Genomic DNA, 26,193 nt, shown 5'->3' with positions numbered 1-26,193 from the left:
CCCTGAATCTCAGCACAAATGCAGCTGACAGCCACCGTATAGGCCTCTGGTCCCTGTACCCCGGTCACTAGGCAGAGATGCACAGTTTTGACCACCAAGCATTTACAGCTGGAGATAGCCTTGTTGGTGTGCATGAGCCTCTGCACAGAGAGGCAGAGTCTAGCTGCCTTAATGCCGGTCCTCTCACCAATCAGCTTCAGCAACTTTGTGAGGACCCATGTGATGGGTCTAGACTTCTAGAAAGAAGTCATTGTCCAGATGAAATGATAACTAAGGCACAGGTCTGACACCCAGGACAACTAGCAATCAAGTGGCTTACCACATCACAGCTAGCTGTGGGATACAGTCATTGTAATTCTGAGTAGAAATTTCAAACTGAAGTGCACATGCTCTGTCCTTCCCACTGTCTACAAAGCTCCAGCTCCAGGGTTAACAATGACCTTTTAGATGTGTGGAGCTGTTAGTCATCTTGGCCAGCAGATTTTAAATCCCTTGTGCAGGTATCGTTTGGCTTAATCAGTGACACTGAGGCTTAGAATAACAACATGCATCCCTAGTCAAAACTGTCCACTAAAACACTGCTCTCGGGGCAGGCCATCTGTCTTCCATGACTCCAGCTCCAACCAGTTAAATGCAACCTGGTTGTCTGAGCCCCACTTGCTTCTGTCCATGGCAATGACCCTGTGAGCTGGACAAACTGCCACATGAGTTAAGACTAGAGCTGCTTTAAAGCACAGCAAATGGAATCTGAATGAGTTTTGGCCTGTGGCACCATGAGACATGAAGCCAGTTGAAGTCAGGGTTTCTGGTTGATTAAGACCTGAAACATCTACAAAAGCTATTTGTTGATAACGAAACCTGCTTTCATTTGTTTTGGCTGCAGGCAGTCTGGCAGTGAAAGCCTGGTCCCCTCTAACCAAGCCACGTGATCACCAGCCAAGTTCTTCCATGCTATGATCTCTAAAAGCCTAGCCTGACCCTCTAGGGATGAGGCCGGGGCACAGACTGCTAGAGAACATGGAACTCACTGTGCTATGACTCTCTGAGGAAGCAACATACCTTCTCCATGGTGAGCTGTTTAAAGACAGGGTAATACTTGTGCAAACGCAGCTTCCTAAGCCAGTCTAATATCCCATTTTGCTCCTGGGGCTGAGGGGCCTGCAGACCAGAGGGCATCAGGATGGTAGGCGAGTTGTCCACTTGGCTGCGGTAAGCAAGTGCTGAGCCCGTACCCCCCGTGTGGGAGCAGTGGGGCAGGGAAGCCGAGGCACTGGCTGAGTGCTGCAGGTGCTGCTGGGTGCTGCTCTGAGAGGATGGGATGCCGGCTACTCCACACACAGGCCTGTAGGACAGGGGACAGCGGCATGCAGGCACTGTTGTACACGACTGCCAGCTGGTGGCACATTCAAGGCACGCCATGCTGGCACCTACTCCCTTATGGCATCTGGTGCTCAGTTCAGGGCACACTCAGGCACACCACCCCATTACAACTTCCCTCCTCACAGCACAGTGCCCACAGGACACTCCTGTACTGTATGTGCCCACGTACACCAGACTTTCAGCTAAGCTACTTGGTGTCTGTCACCTCCAAGGAACAGAATGCCACCAACAGATCATGAGTTAAAGCAGCCACTCAGCACTGAGAAAACCAATGGGAGAGCCAAAAACTGGATCCTTTCAGCTAACTCCTCTCCTGGCATTATCCAGGATGTAGGCCAGCAGACAGCCCTGAGAGCAGCTGCTTGCACACACATGGGAGGCAGTGCTGACCATGCTGGCTGGCTACAGGGGCCGCTCACCTTCCAGAGACGCCCATCATGGCACCTACTTTAGGAAGGGAGGGGTTGCCAGGACCTACAAAGTAGAAGGAAAGTATCACAGAAACTTACAGACAACAAGGTAAGTTTATTTTTATTTTTTAACTATATTACAAACTTACTTGGACTCTGGAGCTGTTGGGACGGAGATGAAGTGCTGAAGAACTTCCTAAAGTGGTCGTGTTTCAGTGTGTGTGAAGGTATTGAAGCCAAATACCTGGGGAGTAACACAGTAGCTTGTCAGCATTGAAATGACACCCCAAAAACAGAACAAACAAAAAATTAACACAAGGAGAATCTGAAAACTTCATCCAAGAAATTAAGATGAGCAAAAACAAGCAAGTCCCATAGCCTGACACTCTTCTCACTTTTATCCAAATTATAAAGTCCTTTCTCTTGTCTCTTACAGTGAACGAATCAAGTTCTACAAGAGCCTGTGACATGAGCACTAGAACACTTGTGCCCCTGAGTGTGCTGGAAGCAAGTCACAACATGAAGACATTGGTCTCAGGGTGCAGACAGGACCACGATTCTTACACGCTAGAGAACCAGCCAGAGGCTGCAGCTGTGGGCTCGGGTGGTAGAGTACTGATCCAACCTACACAAAGTCCTGGTTCTGTCCTTAATGCCACGTAAGTTGTGTGCGGTGAGGCACACCTGTAAGCCCAGCCCTCAGGAGGTGGAAGCAGGGAGCACAAATGCAAGGTCATCCTAAGGCTCATGACAAACCAACAACAGACCCAGTGAGGCCCAGTGCTGCATGTGTAGGGCCCCGCTGAACACTCAGGGAGCCCATGGTCATTCTGCCACAGCACAGCTGCCTGCCTGTATCACAAGACTCTGCAATATGAATGAGCTTTGATTTCTTCACCTCATCCTCAACTCACTCTAAGGTTGTCTGTATCCTTTAAACCCTCACTGGAGATAAGGAACAGACCCATACCCGAACAACCACAGCCACCTGGCCAAGAGCCTCACTAACTTACCTCAGGCCTGCTTCCAAATCCACATGGTTACGCTCCACATAGAAGGAATCTGGGCCAGCCAAGCAAGGAATGAGTTTGTCCAAGTTCTCTTCAGGGCAGAGCTGGGATAACTGAAAGAAACAACAAGGCAGAAGGTCTGTCTCTGCAGCACACTAGCACCCTGCCTTGGTGACAGGCCTCAAGAACATCTGTGGTAGAACAGTTTAGACCTTTCCAGCTGCTAGGGTTCTACACACATACAAGACACCCCACCATGTGCAGGTGAAGCCCACAATCTAACTCAACCCTAACTTCCCCTGAGTCTTGGTTCTTGTGTCTAGAACCAAGAGCAGGAGAGGACAGTGGAGAACCCTTCTCCCACCCTTACCATAAGTCTAGCACCAGGTAATGGGCATTGGCAGCCATTTGAGAAAGGGCACAAACAGGTAGAGAAACTTCTGTGCCTCAGGTGTACTGACAGCTGAGAGCTGAGTGTTAAGCAAGGCTCTTGAGAGCCCTCCAACACTCCAGGTAGCCCAAGACCCAGAAAACAGCAGCTTATCAAAGATGTCTGATTACATCCAGAGCTAGCCATGCCTGCCTAAACTGACCCAAGGGATGCATTACTCTAGACATGACTACTGTTTCCTCAGATTCTACAGCCTTCCACAGATAATGCCTAACATCAACAAAAATCTCAAAGACGCTGGACAATGGTGGAGCACACCTTCAATCCTGGCACTTGGGAGGCAGAAGAAAAAGGATCTTTCTGAGTTTGAGGACAGCTTGGTCTACAGAGCTAGTTCCAAGACTGGCAAGGCTACACAGAGAAACCCTGTCTCAAAAAACCAAAACAAGAAAGAAAGAAAGAGAAAAGAAAGGAAGGAAGGAAGGAAGGAAGGAAGGAAGGAAGGAAGGAAGGAAGGAAGGAAGGAGAGAGAGAGAAAGAGAGAGAGAGAGAGAAAGAGAAAGAAAGAAAGAAAGAAAGAAAGAAAGAAAGAAAGAAAGAAAGAAAGAAAGAGGAAAGAGGGAGGGAGGGAGGGAGGGAGGGAGGGAGGGAGGGAGGGAGGGAGGGACCTCAATGATATGAGAAAGTCCAGGGCCAGGGAGACTATGTCAATGTTGTCAAGACATAAACTGTGGTAGCTCGCTTGTGGCCCCAGAACCTCTCCACTGACTGTCATGGCTAGCTGAAGGTTGGAGGCCACTGATATCACTGTGCCATGTACTTTTCACTGCTGGAAGAGCCCTTGATCACCTTACCTTTGAAATAAATTCAATCACTTCTGAGGAAGACTTGGTTACTGATGTTATTGAAGAATCAGACCATAAGACCTTAAAAACAAATAAACAAGCCTTAAAAAAACAGATGTCCCATACTCAGAATCAACTGTCCAGGGTGCAAAGCTAGCAACCACTGCCTGGTGAATGGTACGCTCACACCCATGACTCACTATGAAGATAACAGTCACATAACTCAAGTCCATTCAGGTGCCACCAAGTCACTAGAGCACGAGGCCACTCCTTGGGCATCGCCTGCCATCTGTGCACCCATGTGTACCAAGCACGCTTCCTTCTCTTCATAGTGCATATGATGCTGCATACAGCATCAAATCACCAGAAATCAGCTTCTTCGCCTGGAAGCAGGTGTCTTGTGCCACACAGGTACTGTGGCTATGTGAAAACTTGAGCCCAGGCCTGGCTTGGGCAGATGACAAATACGGAATATGAAAAGTCCTCCCCAGGAGGCCTGCCAGAAGAGCCTGGGAGGTAAGCAGGGCGTGGTGGCGGAAGCTGCGCATGCATGTGGGCGTGGCAGCTGCTGTAACCCCTAACACTGTGGCCCCTCATCATCTTCTGACTTCAGAAAGCTCTTAACACTGGCTGAACTCTCCCGTCACCCCTTGATTGCAACGCACCTATGCTTACAACAGTGCTGTGCAGCCTGAATGCAACAACTTCTGCAAGTGTGTATGTGAGGTTTTGGGTTTTTTGGTGGGGAGAGGTCTATGCAAAAAACAACCTGCATCTGCTTAGAAAGGCAAGGAGGACATAGGCATGAGGAATAGGCTTCCTGAGAGATACAAAACACACAAATTTCACCTGAAAGCCAGAAGTCAAGCCTCCAATCCCTTCTCTACATAGCTGATACCTCCACCCCTCACCTGGGTCACTTGAATTTGTCTGCTTCAGCATTGGCACTCTGTATGACGACTCCCATGAAACCACAGCAAATGGAGAGAGGCCCCAGGACTTCATGGGAGGAGCAGCTACAGTCTCTGAGCTACCTTCCAGCACTGTGGCTTCCATCCCAACTTGTGTGTACTTGGTAGAAGATGCCTCAGTGCTTCTTGTCTTCCAATAATCCCACAACGCTGGGGTTTCTAAGTTTGGGACATATGTACCCTGGATATCCCAGATTTGAGGTGAAAACTGAGCCTCGCAGAGCCTTGAGTAGAGGCGGCTTGCAACCTGTTTCTAGCAGGGGTCTTTGCTTCCAGATCCCTCCCACAGAATACATCAAACCCAAGGAAAGCTCCACGTCCACAGCCAAACAAGGGCAGCAGGACAGCCATGCTGAAAGCAGTACTCCAACCCCTGCCAGGACATGGCTGTGCCTTGTGCGTGTTCCTCAGGTCCTCATCGCATCCAAGAGCACAGTGTGGGGGGCTCACATCCCTCTCTCAGAAATCCACTGGTTCGCTCCAAGCTGCCCAACTTTGGCCAGGCTCCAAACCTGCACTGGCCTCGCACTTACTCTCCACCACTCAACACCAGGAGGAAGACAGGCTACCACAAAGGTATGGAGATGTAATAGGACCCGTATGCACCCATCAGAGTTGGCATCTGCCATCCACCCCTAGGAGACCGCTCCTTCCCACTCCATCAGCAGGCACTTGAGGAGAGCTGAGGCACATAGCACCAATCACTTCCTCCAAGAGCTGCAGGGCAATATTGGGGTCGACATGAATTTTTCATCACACAAGAAAGAGAAAATAGGCAGGCAACACACAGGCTCAGACCAGCCCCACATGTAGCCTTTCTTCCTATTCACTTGCAGCACCTTATGAATTCCCATAAGGTAGATGAGGCAGATGACACCAAGACTCTCTTCCACTAGTGTAAAACCCTTAGCTGGAGACCCCACAGCTGCCAGAGGACCAGCCAAGGTAAAATCAGGTATGCATGCCCCCACATTCCTCAGGAAAGTCATGGCTAGGCCAAGCATGATGGCATACTCCTTTGACTCCAGCAGTTAGGAGGCAGAGGCAGGCAGATCTCTCTAAGTTCAAGGCCAGCCTGGTCTACATATAGAGTTCCAGGGCAGTCAAGACTACATAGAGAGACCCTGTCTCAAAAAAAAACAAACCAAACAAACAAACAAAAGAAGCCATAACTGCCAGTGAGGGCTGATGAGGCATCTCCAGCAGGAAGCATCCAAATGGTATTGTCTGGCTAGCTCTTAAGACCCTGCTAGACGCTCAAAGATGGATAACTCAGCAGGCGGTGGTGACTCATGCCTTTAATCCCAGAACTGTGTTCTCATTAGATTTTTGTCAACTTGACACAGGCTAGAACAGTAGTTCTCAACCTATGGGTGTGACCCGTTTGGGGGGGGGGTCACATATCAGATATCCTGCATACCAGATATTTAATTATGATTCATAAGCTGGGCATGGTGGCACCCACCTTTAATCCCAACATCCAGGAGGCAGAGGCAGGTGGATTTCTGAGTTCGAAGCCAGCCTGGTCTACAGACTGAGTTCCAGGACAGCCAAGGCTACACAGAGAAACTCTGTCTCAAAAAAAAAAAAAAAAAAATCTATTCATAACAGCAAAATTACCGTTATGAAATAGGAACAAAAATAATTTTATGATTGGGGGTAACCACAACAGGATGAACTGTGTTAAAGGGTCGCATCATTAGGAGGGTTAAGAACCACAGAGCTAGAGGAATTCTGGAAAGAACAAAACTCAACTGAGAAGAAGATTCCAGCAGAATGGCCTGTAGGCAAATCTGTAGTGCATTTCGTTGGCTGATGAGTTATGTGGGAGGGACCAGCCCACAGTGGGCAAAATCACCCTGCGCCATGCAGGCTGAGCAGCCCATAGCAGTCAGGAAGCAGCCCTCCTCCAGGGCCTCTGCTTCAGTCCCTGCCTCTGGGTTCCTACCTTGAGTTCCTGTCCTGACTTCGCTCAGAGTGTGAGCTGAAATAAACCCCTTTCTCCGCAAAGTTGCTTTTGGTCATGGTGTTTATCACTGCAACAGACAGCCTAACTGTGACATACTGGGAGTCATCAAACAAAGCTCTAGAAAACCAAAAACGTTACAGGCAGAAAGCTCTAGGCATCTCCCTAAGCACACAGAGCCCAACAGACACCTCAAATGTGGCTGCCACCACAAGCTGTCCAGGGCTCCAGTCACAGTGCAGCAGGTACTGCTCCCATTTCCTATTCTCTCTACACCTCATCTGTCCACATCTGTGGGTCAGGGGAACGCTGATTCTCAAACAGTATTATAAGATTCTGATACCAAGTTTGGTAAGCTACACTTGAGAGGCTGAAGTAAGAGCAAAGCCAGCCTGGGACACACAGTAAAACTTTAGACTCTATCAAAAAGAAAGAAAAAATAAATGTTCACTTTAATTTACAGCTGATGATAAGCCACACGTGTGTAATCACGTTTCGGCACCCGTGAAACCCCTCCCATTCAGGACAGTTGAACACATCACCCCTGGGCCCTAAGCAGACTCTCATCCTTTCCACAGAAACTTCCATGCTCCCTCAGCATGGAGTAGTTTGCACTTTATAGAGCTGCATGTCACTGGCTTGCACAGTATACATCTGTCTAGGGAGTCTGCGTAACCATGCCTCTCTGCACCCATCTCGAGCAGTGTTCCACCTGTGGACAGTACAGCCCTGGGATCCAGGTTCCTAAGACAGAGACTCATCACTCACCTCGCATCCTGAAACATCACAAAGCACACAAGGGTCTACAGGACACGTGGACTCAAAGGCCATGCTGAGGAGGGGGGTCCCTTTGCCTTTTGAAAGGGGTCACTTGTCCAGTATGCCTAAACCATTCCCCACTCCCAGCAGAAGCACACAGAACTCCAGTTTAAATCAAGTGTGGTCAGCCTTCCTCATGTCAGCCCTTTCCATGGCCAAGAGCTTTTCCATAGCTCTTTAACACTGTGTCACAGCTATCAGGCTGCTGGCACACCTTTCCATACAAGCTCACTGCCAGCCATGCCTCTTTCTTGGTACTGTCTGTCCAAATCTTTTGCCAATTTTTTCTTTTCTTTTCTTTTTTTGCTTTGTTTTGTTTGAGACAGTGTCTCACTGTATAGCTTGGCTGGCTTTGAATGTATGTAGATCCAACTGCCTCTGCCTACCAAGTACTGGAATTAAAGACATGTGTTATCAAGTCTGGTCCCACTTTTAAATGCATATGCTTATTACTGAGCTCTGAGAGCTCTTTGTAGACTTTGGATATCACCTCTTCATGTGCCCTCCCACCCTGTGGCTAGTCAGTCCATTCTCTTCAGAGCCCTGGCCAGCAGCGTTACAGCAGACAACAGTCCTAGCTACTTGCTGTAGCACTTATGAACCATGTTTCAGCCTGGGACTCTGAGCCTTTTCCTAGTTTGTTCAAAGCTTTCTTTGCTTTCTTCCAAAAGTTTTCCAGCTCTGATTGCCAGTCAGGTCTGGTCATTTTTGAGTTAACACCTGTCAGAGAGGTCTAGGGCCAATGTCCGTTCCAAGCCAGCCTGTCCTCCTTGACACTGTCCCCTGTGGAGCTACCAGTTCAACCTCTGAAAGCATCTCTGTGGCCTAATAACACTGGTTAGTCACGAGAGGAATACCAAGCAAGTGTGCTCCAGAGAGCCACACTACTCCTCTGCTGCTGTCTTTAGCACACAGCAACTACTCCTTCCCTCTCAGAAGAGGGGTCTTCCAGAGAGGTCAGGCAGCTACGCCACCAACATCCATCCCTATGTGGAAAAGGTGCGGGCAGTTTTGGGTGCCACGTCACCAAAGCCCCGACTCCCTTGCCACAAGTAGCTACACTGAGGCCCGGAGGTATAGCTGCCTACTGTGACAGACTAGCAGAAGCAAGGTGGCTCCATGCACATTATCTCTGCAAACAGTCACTGCCGGACCAAGAACCTCCCCTTCAGGTATACCAGAGCAAAACAGGACAGACAGAAAGGAGTGCCGTGAGAACACATCCTTCAAATGCCAGGAGACACCCAGGCTCCTCAGGGTGTAGACTGCTATCACAGCATGTCCTGGGTCCTTTACAACCTGCCTGCCCACAAGACCCTGACCACGGGCTTGGTGAGTTCACGGGACTGCAGTGTTACCCACCAGTCAACAGCCTCCAGAACCCACACCACGAGTTCTCCTTGTGTTCAGAATAGACCCACCTTCAATACAACAGGTTCTCACCACACGGCACCTCCTGAAAAACAGCTCCAGCTTATACCCAGTACTAACACCCAACAGGAGTCTTCTGACTGTGCTTGCCAGTACTGCTAGGGCAGATTCTCATGACTTGTCCATGTTTGAAGACAAAATCTGAGAAATGTCTGGCCTGCCATGCCAGGTGAGTAACAGAATCCCAATACAAGCCAGCAACACATTCCCAAGCTTCCTCTGCAGCTAAGGGATGCCAAGAAAAGGAATTCTCAACAGAATGTAAGTGGAAACTCCTCTAGTTGCTCTTGAGCATGTTTTTCCTGTCATATCCTGCCCCTACTAAGGATGAAAGTGTGAGAACTAGAGCCCTAGCTGCCATCTTAGATATCCTTTGGGCATGCACAGGGTAAGCTGGAGTTAGCCAGGACTGAGCTCTGATGGAGGCCTGGGACTGCCTCCCTGAACATCGTTAACAGGGAATGAAGGGAACTTTTGGACTTTCTAGGCCTTTGTTATGGCGGGCTTCTCATGATACCTAGGACAGCCCTTTCTTCATGGAGTGTCACTTTGAAGCACATTCTCCTGTATAAAGACCAAGTGGCCATGGCCATACAACCAGCATCTACATGTGTCTCACCTAGGGACACACATCTAGGGACTTACTGCCCCAGTGCCCAGTGCACCAGCCTGGGTTTCATTCTCTCCAGACCCAGGGTGAATGCAACCATGTCTCTCCTCCCCCAGGGAGGGAGCCATAAACAGGTTCAGCCACTGTCCTAGTTACGTGTGACAAGGACTAAATTCATGTATTCGAGAGCTTAGCTTCTCCCTGAGAAAGCGGCTATTCCCCAACACCCAAGCCCACCCCAGAGACACCTGCTTCTGCCAGGCTCCAGGCCCATCTCACTCAGCACTGCTTTTCAAGAGGCAAAGTTTTTACCCTGGTACATGAAGTGACATGTGTGCCCTCAATACCACCAAGGAAAGGGGAAAGACAGCATCTTACCTCAAAGGAACACTCAACACTTCTGTCATTTTTCGTGTGTGATAATCCTTTCAGGTCTATCTTTTCAACACTCACTGTAAAAAACAAACACAAAATTATAAGAAGGAAATTATACTGAGTACTCATGATCGCTGGGCACATGACAAGTGGCTATTCCATACAAGGCTGCCAGAACCAAGACCCATGTAGTACCTGTACCAGCCTCACCCAGTATTGGCATTTGGAAGACTAAGGGATACCCAGATTTCCAACCAAATTCCAAGAACAAAGTGTAGGGCACTTGTGTGGGAATGCGTGTTTCTGAGCCCTTGTGCTGTCCTTCAAGACAGTCATGACCCGGGTCTAATTCTTGAGAAACTTATGACCATGTCTCCCAAAGTGAGTGGTCTGTTTGAGATGCCTAGCACATTCTCTGAGGGTCTCTCTACAGGCCTGCACACCATTGCTCAGTTTTACTGCCAGGGCAAAAATGGAAGCCTGAATGGCAAGGTCTGGAAGGAATCACAGCGGTTCCCAGACAGTGTGACATGATTACAAGGCTGGAGACACATGCTAAAGGAGACTTTCTGTCACCACAGAGCTCTGAAGCTTCACTCTACATCCTGTCCCAAACCTTTCTCCTCAGAAATGCAATGACACCATTAAACTCTAAGCACTATTTCTAGGTAAGTCCAAACACATGCTCACAATCAAGCTCTCCTCCTGGGCACACACATCCTCCTCCAGACGACAGTGATGCTGTTTGCTCCCATCCAGGGACTCAGCCTCTCCCTCCAGGCAACCACTTTCCACAGGCATGACACTCACATGGCCCGCTGCGTTAGGCAACTAGGGAAGACCACGACCACCTCCATTAGTGCGGAGATTTCCGCACATGGTGAAACCCCTGACAGGCTTTACACTCCCCACATGTGCAGTCTTCTGGTCAGAAAGCCAGTGCCTTCCAGAAGGCCAGCCCTGTGAGATGCTGAGAGATAGGCCACAAAGTTTTATAGACAAAGATCTGGAAGGAGGAAAACCTCAGCAATGCAACCTGCTCTGTGTGGCTGCACAGAGAGCAGTCCAGCCTAGGCACTGAGCTGTACTGCAGAAAATGGAGGCATCTCAGGAAACATGGGGAAAAAGCTGTGCTGTCATCTTGATGGCCAGTGTGGTGCCCTGGCCATTCCAGCCACTCCTTCAGTCAGAGGCCAGCAGGAAACAACCCGCTGCAGACACTCGGTGACATCATTCTAGACCACCCTCTTTCTCTAAGCAACACACTGAAGGACCAGTGCCTGCTCTGCCCAGAGAATCAATGTGTACCCAGTGTCCCCAGACCAAAGAGCACCAGGGTGCATGAGAAAGGAGAAAGTTTGGAAAAGCCCATTTGGACCAAGGGAAGTGACTCAGAGCTGGACAGGAAAACAAGCAAAACAGATAAATACCATGTAGCTGTTTGCATATAAAAGCATTTTGGAGCCAGGTTAATTACTCACAGCCAGTTCACTGCCCATGAAATAAGTTTTAAACCCAAATCCAGATCTCACTGCCCTACTGCTGGCAGCCTCAGCACCCAGCTCTTCTTCCAGGCTCCTGATGCCCAGAGAAGGGTAGTGGCTTAGCAGGCAATGATGCCTGCCACCAAGCCTGATGGCCTGATTCAAATCTCCAGGCCCCAAGTGACAGAAGGAGAGAACCAACTCTTGCAAGTCCTTTGACCTCCACAGATGTGCCATGTGACAGCACAAACACTAAACACGTAAATAAATAAATAAATAAATAAATAAATAAATAAATAAATGTAGTAAGGATGTTTTGAAACAACATGTTTCAATGTGCTTTCCAACTTTTGGAATCACTTGGAGTGGCTTTGGAGACAGAGTGCAGAGTTCCAGCCTCAACACCACAAAGGCAGAACAAAACTCACATAACTGAACAAGATGAAGGATGCAGGATGCCAGAGACCAGGCCTCTCCCCTGCGCAGCACCATGTACTGGGAGGGTCTCAACTCCCAGGAAACTGCTGGGTTTTCAGGAACTGGGAATTGTGACTCTCACTCAAGGGCACCTTAAACATGCAGCCGGCCTGAGCAGCAGCCCATGATTGCTGCCACCCTTGTCCGTTGGACAAGAGAGCCAAAGACACCCACACAGTGGCACTGCAGCTTTGCAGCTGCCTTTAGGGCACCAACAAAGCTGCACCTGAGAACCCTGCCTACTGCTCTGAGCAGCACCCAGGGCTGCAGCATAGGGTAGGTGGCAGTTTGGAAGCTTTGTGGGAGCCATGGAATGACTTCCTCAACTTTTCTTTAAGATTTATTTCAAGACATATTTATATGTAGTCTTCACTATCCTAGAGATATTTATTTCCTTTTTTATTTTTATTCTATGTGGTAAGTCAGAGAGGGTTAACTGACTTTTCCTGGCTGTGACTGTTCCACCATTGTTCCCTCACTGCTTCATTCTCTCTGACAGCCATTGCTACCCCAGGCATGATGGCTGTGTGTGAGTGGGGGGGGGGGGGTAAGCTTTAACAGGCACCAGATAGTTAGCAAGCAGTTCCTCCCAAGAATGCCATGCTAATGGGTGCTGGGTGCAGGCCCAGGGAACCATATCAACCCAGAAATGCATGCTCCCCAAGATGAAACTAGGCTCACCATCTCAGGAGGCTTTTAAGACAATGGTTTGTATAGTCTGTTTTTATGCTCAGCTTCAAAATTAGCTTAATTAAATAATGAGGGCTATAGGGAAGCATGTTCAAGGTTATTCATGCTTCTAATGCTGCTCAGAAATCAAGCTATGTAAATGCTCAGGAACTACTATTCCAAATAAGGAAGGCATTTTGTCTCCTGCACAGTGTACAGCTTGGTTTTCACCCCACAGAGTGTTTTAACTCTTTGGGGCAAAGCTTACACAGAACAAATATAGGATCTCAAGCCCAAAATCCAGTCAGTCAGAGTTGACAGATGGACCCCTGGGTCCAGTCCTTGAGTCAAGGTGGTTGTGAGCTACTGGTGCACTGGCACCCGCAGGCTGAGGCAGGGCAGGCAGATACACATACTCCTCTGTTCTGTGCAGGGTCTTGATTCTAGACCAACTTCTACACAGAGGGTAAAGAAAGGACACATACCTCCTACAGTTGCTGGTAAGGTCTGAGCATAGGCTTCCATTGCACTTCCTTAACCCCCAACCCCCGCATCTTTTGGGAATACATTGTACTACACTTATGAACTCTGGCAGTGTGTGGGTTCTTATGACCTCCCAGCTCTGCACTAAACTATGTGATCTAGGGAAATAGAGCTGATAGCAGGTACTCAAACAGTCATGTAAGGGCTAGCACTGTGCCATCTGGATTTTAACCAGTACTAGCATGGATTAGTCACAGTTGATGCATGTCAAGGTCTAGGGGCAGGACACCACAGCTGTCCTCAAGCACCTTGAGAGTTAGTGTCAGATGAGACAAGACTAGCGTCAGGAAAAAGATAGAGGAACATAGGCCACAACCTTGGCAGCATGTGAAAGAACCCTGAGCTCTCCTGTATGTTCTGGTCAGCTCGTGACTGTTCCGACGGCATGCTGCTGGTATGAGGCCTACTGCTCATAGCATTGGCAGTTACGGGGTTCTTATAAGCTTCATGTACTCACCTCAGAAGAGGAACCCTAGCCCCAACTTCAGGGGACTACAACACAGCAGACCAAACCACATAGCACTGGGATGCTGCCGGGCTGTGAGCTAGGACAGTGGCCTTCCCCGGAGGACAAAACCAGAGGAACACAAATGGAGAGAGAAGAGCCCAGAATGCTGGGATGAAGATGCAGAAACAAAAAGAAACTGAGTCCCAAAGGTCCAGGTTTGCCAGGTTCACAGGTTTGGGACCATCTTTTTTTAAGATTTATTTATGTATTATTTATACAATATTCTGCCTGCATGTGTTCCTGGATACGCCTGAAGGGGGCACCAGATCTCATTGTAGATAGTTGTGAGCCACCACGCGGTTGCTGGGAATTGAACTCAGGACCTTTGGATTAACAGCCAGTGCTCTTAACCTCTGGGCCATCTCTCCAGCCCCCTGGGACCATCTTTTAAGAGACAAGCTGCCTGACAGTTTCTTTTTCTTGATTTTTGTTTTCAGTTTTTACATTTTATGTGTATGAGTGTCTGCATGTACATGCACCGAATGTGCCTACGGAGGCCCGGAGGGAGCACAGAGTCCTCCTGGGACGAGAGTTACAGAGGGCTGTGAGCCACCATGTGGGTGCTGGGAATCAAACTGTGGTTCTAAGTGGTAGTTCGAATGAGAATGTCCCCCACAGTCTGGGGCACTTGAACACTTGGCCCCCAATTGATGGCACTGTCTGGAGAGGTTTGTTGGCACTTCTTTCAACAAGTCACAGAACCAGGCTGACAAACAACATATGTCACTAAAGAGTTTTAAAGACACGGCATGGTAGCGCACTCCTTTAATCCCAGTACTCAGGGAGGCAGAGGCAGGAGGATCTCTGTGAGGTCAAAAGCCAGCCTGGTCTACAAAGCGAGTCCAGGACAGCCAGGGCTACACAGAGAAACCGTGCCTTAGAAAAAAATAAAAAGAGTTTAAAAGACTTGTGCCATTTTCAGTTTGTTCTCTGTTTCTGTGGTTTAAAATGTGAGATCTCAGTGTGCTGTCCTATCCACCATGCGACCTCTGCTCTAACATTATGAACTCATAACTCTCCAGAACCTTAAGCCAAAATGAACCCTTCCTCCCGTGAGCTGCCTTCTTCATAGTGCTTTACCACAGCAACAAGGCAGTAAGCAAGGCGTGGCGGAGAGACGGCTCATCGGAAAGAACACTTGCTTCTTGTTCAGAGAACCTGAGTTCAGTTGCCAGCACCCACACAGCAGCTCACAAGAGTTTAACTCCAGTTACAGAGGAGGATCTGATGCCCTCTTCTGACCTCTGTTGTCACCAGATACAATAGGGTGCACATACATTCATGTCAGCAAACACCCATAAAAAAAAACCCCAAAATTTAAAAAAATAAAGTAAAAAAGGCAGGGGGACCATCTCTAGGAGCATGGGTCACTGTAAGATATTTTTCCTTCCCAGAATTCCTACCCTTTAGAGTAGTTCCTAAGAGCCACCATGAGGTTTGGCTGAGCCTGCTCACCTTCCTGGGTCCTACCTTAGAAAGGTGTGATTACTTCTTTTGCTTTTCTTTCTCCTAGAGATGGCCAGGGCCTATGTGTGTGCTCAGACTTCCTCGCTAATACTCAGGCTTCTGTGCTCTTCCTCAAGTTCCCTCTGTGTGGCTGCCCCCGTGTTAGCTCATCTCTATTCTCCAGGCAGCTATGAAGTTTATAGCTGACTTGCTGGGACTTTTCCTTTCAGATCTTAGTAAATTGTCTTCAGGCTTCCATTGTACCACTTCTAAAATTATTTTATCAATGAGACCAAGAACACTGAAAGGGGATCAAATTTCCCTGTCATCACACAGTGCTCTGCTAGGACTCCTGGTCTCCAGCCCTCCCCACTATTGAGGCACCTGCTTTCCAGCTTACTGTCACTGCTAAGAGAATCTGCCTTTGCAAACCTTCTTTCCTACTTTTTAGGTCTGTACTCAGTGGAGAAAGGAAACCATTTCTATACCCCTAATTATCAGAATTAATTACCAGAAGTATCATTCTATCTGCTGGGTGTGGTAACTAAACCTTAATCCCAGCATTAGGGAGGTAGGAACAGAGGATCAGAAGTCTAAGATCATAATCACCTATGCAGTTGAATCTGAGGCCAGCCTAGGCTATGTGAGATCCTACCTCAATAAAGCAAAGCCAAACAGCAGCAGCAGCAACAACAACAAAAGAATCAAATGAATATTTAAAAATGGAGAAACACATTTGATGTATGACTAGCCAGTGGACAGCAGGCTGGGAATAATAAGAGGAGCTGAATTTGTAGAGCAAAGAAAAGTGTCCTGTCTTAAAAGGAAAGTAAGGGTGAAAATGGTGCATATGGCTTCCAGGATCCAACATGGTGAGGGAATGGCACACACAGCCCCTGGAGTCACAGCTGGAAAGGAGGAGGAAGAGTGAGTTCATAACAGCTGGAAATCTTCCAGACTTGGTGAAGAACAAGAAGCAGAACTATGAGAAAAACCATATGTAGGGTCCATATAGTCAAATGACTCCCAACCAAAGCAAACCGTAAAAACAACCAGAAAAAAAACAGCACTGGCATAAAGACAGCAAATTGCACACTGCAGGAAGACTCCAATTAAAGGGGGCCAGCAGACAGAACACCTCAGGAGAAGCTAAAGAGCAAAATCAATTCAGCCAACCATTCCATGATCAGCAAGAATGAAGTCACAGGGAATGCACCTTCAGGCTAATGAACACAGGCAAAGTCCATACCAGCAGAGCAGTGCAAAATGAACTGGGAGCACCAGCTTTCAGGGAAAAAAAGGCAGCCAAGGCAGTTCATTTAAAGACTCCTTTTCCCTTCTCAAAATACATGCAAAAGCTGGAGGTTTCATCATATTGCTGTAAGACTTCTAGGACAACAGAGAAAACCTGAAACTGGATAAAAATTCAGGCTACAATGACCACAGACAAGTGTCCAGCACAGAGGAAGAGACCATGAGAAAGGCACTGAAAACTGAGCTAACTCCTGGGTTTAGCTGATGATGAGTGATGCTAGAAGAGGCAGCCAGTCTTACAGGACAGCCTCCCCAGTGTACGCCTCCACAGCCAGTGCCACAACTGCTCACCCTTCATCCTCTTTGTCACTAAAACATACAATCAGAGAAAAGTAGACAACAGCCATGTTCTTTAATTGTTCCCAGAGCCTAGAAAAGTTACTCAGCAGTGAGAGCACAGACTGCTGCTCTTTCAGAGGACCTGGGTTCGGCTCCCAGCACACCATGCAATGGCTCCTAATTGTCTACAACTCCAGTCCCGGGGCGCCAGGGCCCTTTTCTAACATCCACAAGCACTACACAGACATGGTACAGACATATATGCAGACAGAGCACCCATGCACATAAAACAAATCTTTGAAAAAAAGTATACCCCACAACCCAAGGCTTTGGTTATATCTCAAGAAAAATCACTGCGGCATGAGGTGAATGCCCTATATAGTCTGGAGGGCATGCAGAGGAAGCAGCGCTCACAGGAGGCCCTGCTCTCAGCCGACCCTCCCCAGGAGGCAGCCCTGCAGTCCCGGTGCCAACTCCATTCTGGAGTCACACTGCTGGGAAGGCGGGTGGGATGAACATCAACAGAGGAACACAGTCTCCTGGGAGCCACCTGCACTGTGTGCACTGTGACTTTGTGGGAGAACAGGCTTCCAAGGATTGCTGTCACCCACTGCACTCCATTGTGCAGGGTCTCAAGACACAGATGTGGCACAGTGGCAAGGAAGCAGAGTATCCTGAGCGTCGACCTAGCAGAGGAGACAGCACTCAATGCAGAGTGAGCGCAGGCCTTTAAAGCAGCAGCATGGAATGCACCTGTGAGAAAAAAGCTGGTGCCTGGGACACAGGCAATAAATAAGGGCAGAAGGACCAGCTCAAGTTACAGAAGGCACAGACACATCAGTGAGGAGCAAACTCAAGCAAGTCAGGAGTATGGATGGGCAGCCTCCCAGGAGCCTCAAAGTACATGAGCAGTCAGGACAGGCCTCCTGCCTAACTCTGCTAAGATCTGGTCCCCACCAATAAGCTCTTCTAGTTTAAAACACTGACTCTGTGACACCCAGTTGCTTCCTGAATCAATCTGGCAGAAAGTCAGGAGGACCAGGTCTGGAGTAAGAAGTTCCATCAGCTGCAAACCCACACTGAGCAACCCACCCTCCAGTTACATTTTTAAACTCGTACTTGCTCAGTGGCACAGGCAGTATGGAACTTCACTGAGGTTGGTGGCAACGGTTAAGTGAGGACAGGAGTACCCCTCAGCGTATCAGCATGGAGTAAGCCTTAGTTGGGAAAGAGGTGTTCTACAGCCCAGCTGCTTAGATTCTAGGCCTTGTTCTGCTGTAAGGAGCAGAATATACTTAAACCTTTTCTTCTCCCTTAATAAACAACATTTAAAGTTTACATTGCTTAAATGTGGTCACAGGCTCCTTGGGAGAACCAGAAAGATAACAGGCCCCTCTGAGCACACTGATGACACTGTTCCAACAGCCCACAGCTCTGTTGAGTGCATGCCTTCTCCCCACACCTGGGATCTCCTACGAACATCCAGCATAACTCACCCACCTTTGCCATGTTTTCCCAAAGGCCTTTTGGGCAAGGAATCCTCCGTGGAATGTGCTGATGTATGCAACGCGTTCTCCAGACTATTGCTGATGCTGCTGACAGGGGTCTCAGTTCTGGGCGCCATCTGAGGAGACAGAATATCATCTTCTTACTTTTTTTTGTACAACTGTCTGTTGCTGAAAGTCATACACACAAACATAGCTTCAAGTTTTCCTACCATAACACAATGCACTTCCTGAGAAACCCGAAACACTGCCATCCACTCCTCTCCTCAACCATAAATGGTCCTGGGCTCTGTCTAGGTTGGGTCATCAGACAACAGCAGTCTTAGCCATGGTGGCCTGCATCATATGCCTTCATCCCACACTCTGTTTTTGCATCTTTGAAATGAATGCTTTCCTGTGTCAAATTCCACAGAGCTCTGGAAGCCACAGAAAAACAGAGAACAGCACATCTTCAGGAAGTCCCTGAAACTGAACAGATTAACTAGGCCCCCTCCCTGCCAGAGTAAACAATAAAAGCTGAGAGTCCCTTCAGATGGAAGACAGCCAAGCAGGAAAGACTCTCAGCTGCCAAGAACAGGGCAGTGAAGCTGAGCTGGAAAGATGAGAACAGCTGTGAAGAACACGCTAGGACCAGGCCAGCTGCCTGGAGAAGCACAAAACAGCCGAGCTGCCTGGAAGAGTAAGTTTAGAACAACTGGGGAAACTGGAAAGGACACTCTCCAAGCTGTTGAGCTGCTTGGAGGATGTGCAGCATGCTCCAGGTTCCCAGCTTTATGAGCCGTCACCGTGCTGGAGCAGGACTTGGTGATGCAAATGTCTTTAAGTCATTTCTTATAAGCAACCTATCACTATATTCATGTAAGTAACCCCAAAACAACAAATTGGTTCACCAAATTGGACTTTGGTGGTATCCATACTTTGGACTGTCCTGGGATCACTGTCTGAAGTAAGCAGACCTGTGCAGTATCTCCCCAGGAAAAGTTTTGTCACCAGCAGGATCCACCACATCAAAGCTTCTACGTAGGAAGCGACCTGACACCAAAAACTTCATTATCCAGAGACAGGGACTCTGTGATATATACCAGGGAACACCACAGCTGGACTGTGTAACACAGCCAGTCTCTGCCTTTTCTGGGTGTAAGGAGAAGATTCTCGTGTACACACACAACTGGAACCACAAGCTCTGGTCAGCTGACTGGTCCCTGGGAAGGAGATGGACTGCAGTATCCTCCATTTCTCCCCTTATCAGTATTGGAAAACTTTACAGCCCAAATAGACTAGATATAAAATAAAACTTAAAAAAAAATAGCAATGCTTTCATTTCAATTTTATCTTAAAATCTCAATTTTTTCTAATATTAAGAAAAGGCTCAAGATTTTAAAATTTTGGCAAAAGACTTATGGGTTCCATGACTGAGCAGCCTGCTGTGTGTGCCATGGGAGCGTGAAGTTGAGGAACCAGCAGCTACTTCTGGTCCAGCCTTTAACCTGAGCAGTGAGCAATTGAGATATGCTCCTCCTGATATCCTAGCCCTGTGTCCATGGCTTCCTACTATTACCTGCCTGGTGGTGACAGGTGTCACTGGCCTCTGAACAGCCTGAGGCTGAGGTAAGGCATATGCATGAAGGAGGCACAGTCAGCCACCGATTTGCCAGAGCTACCCAGAAGAAGCCTGGCCAAACTGGGGTCTTAATTGGGCATGACGGGATACACCTTTAATCTCAGTACTTGAGAAGTAGATGCTGGTAAATCTCTGTGAGTTAGAGGCCAGCCTGACCTACATTTTGAGTTCTAGGAGGGCCAGTTCTAGGATCCTGTCCTTACAATAGCAAAGGCTTCCTCTGTGTCCGGTATTCAGTGAAACACAACAGGTGCCTATAAGCAGTGTGCCACCAGCCAGTTTCTATGAACTTTAACAAAACTCAAGAAAATAAATCCTAGTCATTCATTCACTTTAGCAAGATAATTCACTGTGGCTAAAATTACCAAGAAATTTAAATTTGGGTCTGGGGGTGATGGTAGAGTACTTGCCTAGCATAAATGAATTCTTAGGTTTGATCCCCAGTACTCCATAAACCAGGCAGAATGGAATAAATCTGTAATCCTAGCACCCAGGAAGTGAAGACAGAAGGATCAAAAGTTCAGAGTTCCCCCTGGTTATATAGCAAGGTTCAATGCTAACCTGGGCTGCATAAAATTCTGTCTCATGAAGAAAGGCGAGGCGGGACAGAAGAAGAGAGGGAAAGAAGCCAATGAAGAGGGCTGGGCAGAATGTCTGACTTACAAGTTTGAGTTTCAATCCCCGAAAATGAAGTAAAACGGTGGGAGAAGTGATCCCCCAGGGTTGTCTTCTGGCTTCCACGTGTATAGTGTTATACACGTACCCCATCGTACACATACACACAATCACACAGTAAAACTATAAAAGACACCAAAGAACATTAAGTTTATAAACCTGCCATTTCACATATGCCTATAATCCCTGTACCTGAAAGTCAAAAGAGAAGAGTCCTGAATTCCAAACCAGTCTGGACTATACAGCAAGTCTTCAGTTTAGCAGTTTCTTTCATCATTCAAGAGTTGAACATTAAAATATGAATGCCTTTTATAGTAATCAACCCAAAAGTAAACAAAACACACCCTTAATGGGAGACAGATTCTCATACAACTTGGTGAGCAGCTCAGGTACAACCTTTCAGTATATGGCCACAAGCCACCCACAGCATGTCCCGGCTACCTGACTTACACAGCTCCTGACTCTACATCCTGGTTCCAAAAAGAGACCAGCGTTGTTCTCAGCAGTCACAGGAGACCAGTATCCCCCATCACCAGAGAGCCCAGCTTCCCACACCAAGCCTACAAGTGAAGGCAGCGTAGGGTGTGTGCACAACTCACTGGAGTAGCCCTACGCACCCAGGCCAGAGTCCTCCAGGGGCTTATCCTTGCGCCAGGTATTAAGACCCCAGGCTGATACAAGGACCACTTCACAAAGTATCAGTCTGCCCACAACAGGAAGCACTTCCTGTGTTCACGTACACTCAGCCCAAAGCTAAGGCTGCTGCCCCCAGGCCAGCCACCAGGTCTAGGTCAGGGCAAAGCTGTGAGCTGCCTGATGAAAACACATGCAGGTGGAAAAAAAATGCTTCAAAAAGTGAAGACCCTGAGGCCAAATGTGCCTATGTAACTGCCTGCCTGCCTGGTCTTCCTCCTCACGCCTCTTGCTCCTCTGTTTACACTGAATGCTGCCTTCAACTGCAATTCCCAGAAACACTGTTTTACGTTATTTTTGGTTAGGCTAATTTGTCCGCATGACCCGCAGTTCGACTCAGATGCTCTCTGACTCATTTTCAGCTCCAGTGGCCTGATGTACACTGCCCTCCATCCTGTGCAAGGCCTGTAGACTAAGCCACAGCACCCCCTTCCCCACGCTTCTTGTGAGTTCAAATCCTCTCTGAGCAAAGCACCTTACTTTATTTCCAAGGAAAGGTCACAGGCTTTGCTGTCCAGCTAACTGCCCTTTTTCAAGACTACGAGGGCCTGCAGCAAAGCCCACAGAGACTCAGGTAAGCACCTCATCCCATTTACCTAGCCCTTCTCCTCAACCTGGCCCAGTGGACACAAAATCCCTTCCAAAGGACCTTGACTCTATATTCCTTGTCCATGTGGCCCTCAGTAGTATCTCTCATCACTGTACAACTGCATCGCCAGCAGCCTTAGTAAGGCAGGGGTTTTGTGTTTTTTGTTTTTCTTCTTTGGGGCTATTCTGGTCATTGAGGGGTCCCCTGTGTGTACAACAATACCTACCACTTAGAAGCACTAGGCATCCGTAAGACACTCAGCTATAGCATCAAGTTCCAATGGTCCCAGTGGCACTGATTTACAGGTGATGCTCTGTCCTCCCATCTTGCCTGGCTGTCACCACTAGAGTCTCAGCAGCTCTGCTCAGGCGCCAACAGGCCATGGCTATAGGCAGATCTGATGCTCAGCACCTGCTGGAAGGCCAAGGCATACTTCTCCCTCCTGAGGGCCCCAGGAGAACTCATCTGAGCTCCAGCACTGCTGCCTGTTCAAAGGTGCCTTGCTGGAATGGAGTTTAGGCACCCAGCCCCAAGCAGCACAGCCCTGGTTCTTGATGTACGCCTGTTGGGTATATAGAGAAGACCTTCCAGACGTAGCATGTAAAGACCTGTAAGGTCCCACTGGTGGCATGGGATGTAATCTCAGATAATCAGTAGACTACAAGAGGATGGAAGGCTCAGGGCCAGTTTAAGTTAGAAACCAAGATCAAGGACAGCCTGGTGAAGCAGCTTGTTCCAAAATATGAAAAGGCGCAGAGTGTCCCCAGCTCACTCAGAGAGTCTTACCTGGAACATGCAAGGCCTCAACTTGATTTCCAGGACCACATAAAATAAAAATAAAAAAAAAAAAACAAAAAGTTTATAGATCATGGTACACGCATGACTCGGGTCCAAAGTGGAGTCTGAGATTCTGCATTCCTGTATGCCGGGACACTTTAAAATAAAGGATTACACTTGGGTCAGAACAAAGGCTAGCCCCACAAGAAGGGGCATGAGCAGAAACCTGGTGCTATGCAGACAACCAACTCAGATGGATTTGTATCCCTTTCCAGGGAAGTCACAGGGGTCATGTGGCTTCACCGCTCATGTTGGTCCCATCATGATAGCTAACAACTGTCCCTCAGACATGGACAATCTTTTTTTTTTTTTTTGAGGCAGGGTATCTCTGCAGCCTTGGTTGTCCACTTTATAGACCAGGCTGGCCTTGAATGTACAGAGATCTACCTGCCTCTGCCTCCCCAAGTGCTAGAATTATAGGTGTCCTCTACCAAGCCCAACTTGACATGGACAATTTTTAAAAAGATTTTCCTCGGACTACATGCCCTATGAGAAAGCTCACACAGGCTTCTTTAAAGTGGCATGTAAATTCACTTTATTATTCATAGATCAGGAACACAGCACAGCTACAGAGGGTACAGACGGCAGCACAGGCCTCCATCACTGATGAGACTGCTCAGAAGATTTCATCTTGTTCTGTCTCAGCCTTTTTCACTGAAACAAGGAAATAACAGCAGGTAGCTCATGGGGCTTTAGTGGTAACTGAAATGCATTTACTGAGCTTACCATGCTGGAGGGCACATGCTGGACGCTATTACTGCTAATGCTGTAGCACACACAGTGTGGCTGCTAAGGCACCCAGTGGGCTGCAGTACTGCCACAGACAGCACAGTGAAAAAACATGACCACACAGAAAGGTCACAAAGAGCCTCCCTTCCCTCCTGGGCAGCCCCTGGGCACTGGACAGAACTTCTAATAGTCACTCAATGTCCATATCCCTGTGCTAGAATCAGGGGGTCTCTCCTCAAATAGACCTTATAGGTCCGTCACAAGAGGCTATCACCTCCTCTAAAACTAGCAATGACAGTTTGAGAATTCATTTCATCACGTGAACTTCATCACTGCAAGACAGGTAGCAGGCACCCTCAGCTGGCAACTGGCAACTGGTGTCACTTCTGGAAAGCTAGGAGGTAAGGTACATCTAACCGTGACAACCTCTGCAACCTTCTGACTGTTTAAAGCCACCTGGAAAAAGCAGATTCCTAAGCTGTCACCAACCAGCAATATGGCCAAAGACTTGTATGCAGAAAGACACAACTCACCACCACAGGGTGAAAACCAATGACAACAACATGCATCAAATTTTTTACAGGTGACAGACAAGCTGCAGCCATATGACTGCAGACCAGGAGTCCTTTAAAGAGAATCAGAGGAAATAAAATGTTCACAGGTAAGTGACAAGAGTAAAGTGTCTACAAGCAGACAGACACTGGGAAGCAGTAAGAAAAACTCCGGGTTCACAGCACTTACATAGGTGACTATTAATTTGTTTAGCAACGTTTAAATAAACTTTATTGTTACAGGAGGAACTCCATCAAGAAGAGCTTGGTCTTAGTTGTCACCATGGAGACATCAAGACATCATGATTGCAGAAAAGGTAACTCAAATTGAACCATGACCTTGGAGAAGGCCAGACATGGCTGCAGGATCAGGGTTAGGAAAGGCTGGCAAAGGTAGTTCTTGTAGTTCTGCAGGAATGACAGATCTAGCCTGCAGGCAGGAGGCCACAGAGGCAGCAGGAAGTGAACCGCCCACCCCACCCCCAGCTGCTCCTGCAGCAGCTTGGAATGGACCTGGGCAAGAGCACTGCCAGCCACAGGGTGGAGCCAGTCAAGCACCTCTGCACTTGGTATCAGAACAGATACGACAGTGTGAAGCAGACAAAGAGTAAGTTTTCAAAACTGCGTCTTTGTGATCCATAATGGCCTCAAACTCACAGTGATCCTCCAGCCTCAGCCTCTTGAGCACTGAGGTTATAGGCACATACCACCATGGCTAACTTTATTTTCTAGTTTTCTGTTTTCTACAATTTTTCTACAAAGAGCAGACACTGCTTCTAGAAAAAGAAGCTAAAGATCTAGTCTAAATACAGATGCATTCCTACCAGGTACCAGCAGCTCAGAAAAGCACACATAGCTATGTGCTGTCAGCTTTCTACGGCTTCCATCCCACCCCACAAGTCAGGCCCCAGGTGCTTCCCCAAGAACTGTAGGAAGGGCGGAGACACCTGATCAAGACCCAGATGTCCTGTTTCTGACTGGGAAGATGACAATTTTAATCAAGTGGTCAAGAAAGGCCTAATGGGCAGGAAGAGCTAATCCTGGGGCTGGGCCTTCAGGCATGAGAGTATGTGTAGAGCCAAGGCAACAGACACTGGTGCACTACTGCCCAAACACACTCTAGTCAACCAGTAGCCAGGCCTGGGCAGGAAAGAGCAACATCTGCTATATGCTTTCAAGTCAATGTAAAAAAGTAAAAAGAAAACTGATCTGTAAGCACTTTACTAAAATAGTCATTATGTGTCTCTAAACCAGAACAAGAAAATAGTTTAATAGTGAAAGCTATTTGCTGACTTAGGCCAAATGAAAGCCAATGCTAACCAAAAACCACTTTCCACACAAAACATTTTAATGTTTCTTACCAGACAGAGAAAGAGAGAAAGGGCAGACTGCTCAATTATGGCAGAGGGATCCCTAAGGTGGCAGCAGAGCAGGCTTCTCCCACAGCCAGTGACGCACACAGATGCCCCTACCACAAACTGGCCCCACATCCCGCATGGGCAGCAACTCAACTCAACACAGCCAGCAAAAAAGCCGAGGCCTGCCAGACATCAAAGGAGGCTGGGAACTGTGTAAGAGGCTCCTCCTGGTGAGCACACACTAGTTTATGGTGCTGAAACGTGTCTCTCCACAGATGTGACTGAGGGCTGAGCTGGTGCACAGAAGATGCCCCTGAAAGTAATAATCTCATCACCATGACCTTTCTGATATGGTCTGAGGCAAGTCCAAGGGCCCTCCATTACTGACTGGGGCTTGCTACCACCTAACAGCTTCTGCCTTATGTGGCAACTCTATGACACAGCATTGCACCCAAGGTTTGCACAGTGAGTCCAGGCACTAGAGACAGAAAGGAACAGAGTGGTGGACCCCATCAGCCTCCCACAGTCAAAACCCATGGCCTGCACTCATGCTCTTGGGAGCCCTGGGCCATACATTGGTTGTACATGCAGCCAGAGGACTCAGGTGGCCTCTCTAACAGATTATATCAAACTCAAGACTAACGCTGCTGGCTCTCAGGGAACAGTCCAGAACAGGACCTGTCATACAGACTCCATCAGCTGCCACA

At 48.1% G+C, this 26,193-nt stretch overlaps 1 protein-coding gene across 3 annotated transcripts in view; it reads right to left on the bottom strand.

Annotated features, from left to right (window-relative positions):
- The window catches only part of Zcchc14 (zinc finger CCHC-type containing 14), a 46,592-nt gene that overhangs the window by 7,652 nt on the left and 12,747 nt on the right, over positions 1 to 26,193 (bottom strand). For all 3 annotated transcript variants that reach the window (XR_009594514.1, XM_060391850.1, XM_021631148.2), the window contains exons 2-8: positions 18,429 to 18,552; positions 10,212 to 10,285; positions 4,046 to 4,117; positions 2,804 to 2,913; positions 1,940 to 2,034; positions 1,800 to 1,854; positions 1,060 to 1,342 (exon numbers count right to left, since the gene is read on the bottom strand). Coding sequence is in view for 2 of the 3 variants with exons in the window: in XM_060391850.1 (XP_060247833.1) it covers positions 1,060 to 1,342; positions 1,800 to 1,854; positions 1,940 to 2,034; positions 2,804 to 2,913; positions 4,046 to 4,117; positions 10,212 to 10,285; positions 18,429 to 18,552 (813 nt within the window). In the remaining variant the exon portion in view is untranslated. The remainder of the gene's footprint in view (positions 1 to 1,059; positions 1,343 to 1,799; positions 1,855 to 1,939; positions 2,035 to 2,803; positions 2,914 to 4,045; positions 4,118 to 10,211; positions 10,286 to 18,428; positions 18,553 to 26,193) is intronic.

The sequence above is a fragment of the Meriones unguiculatus genome, chromosome 10, assembly GCF_030254825.1.
Source record: "Meriones unguiculatus strain TT.TT164.6M chromosome 10, Bangor_MerUng_6.1, whole genome shotgun sequence".
Classification (NCBI taxonomy): domain Eukaryota; kingdom Metazoa; phylum Chordata; class Mammalia; order Rodentia; family Muridae; genus Meriones; species Meriones unguiculatus.
The sequence above is the reverse complement of the archived record's forward strand: the minus strand, read 5'-3'. Positions and strand labels throughout refer to the sequence as shown.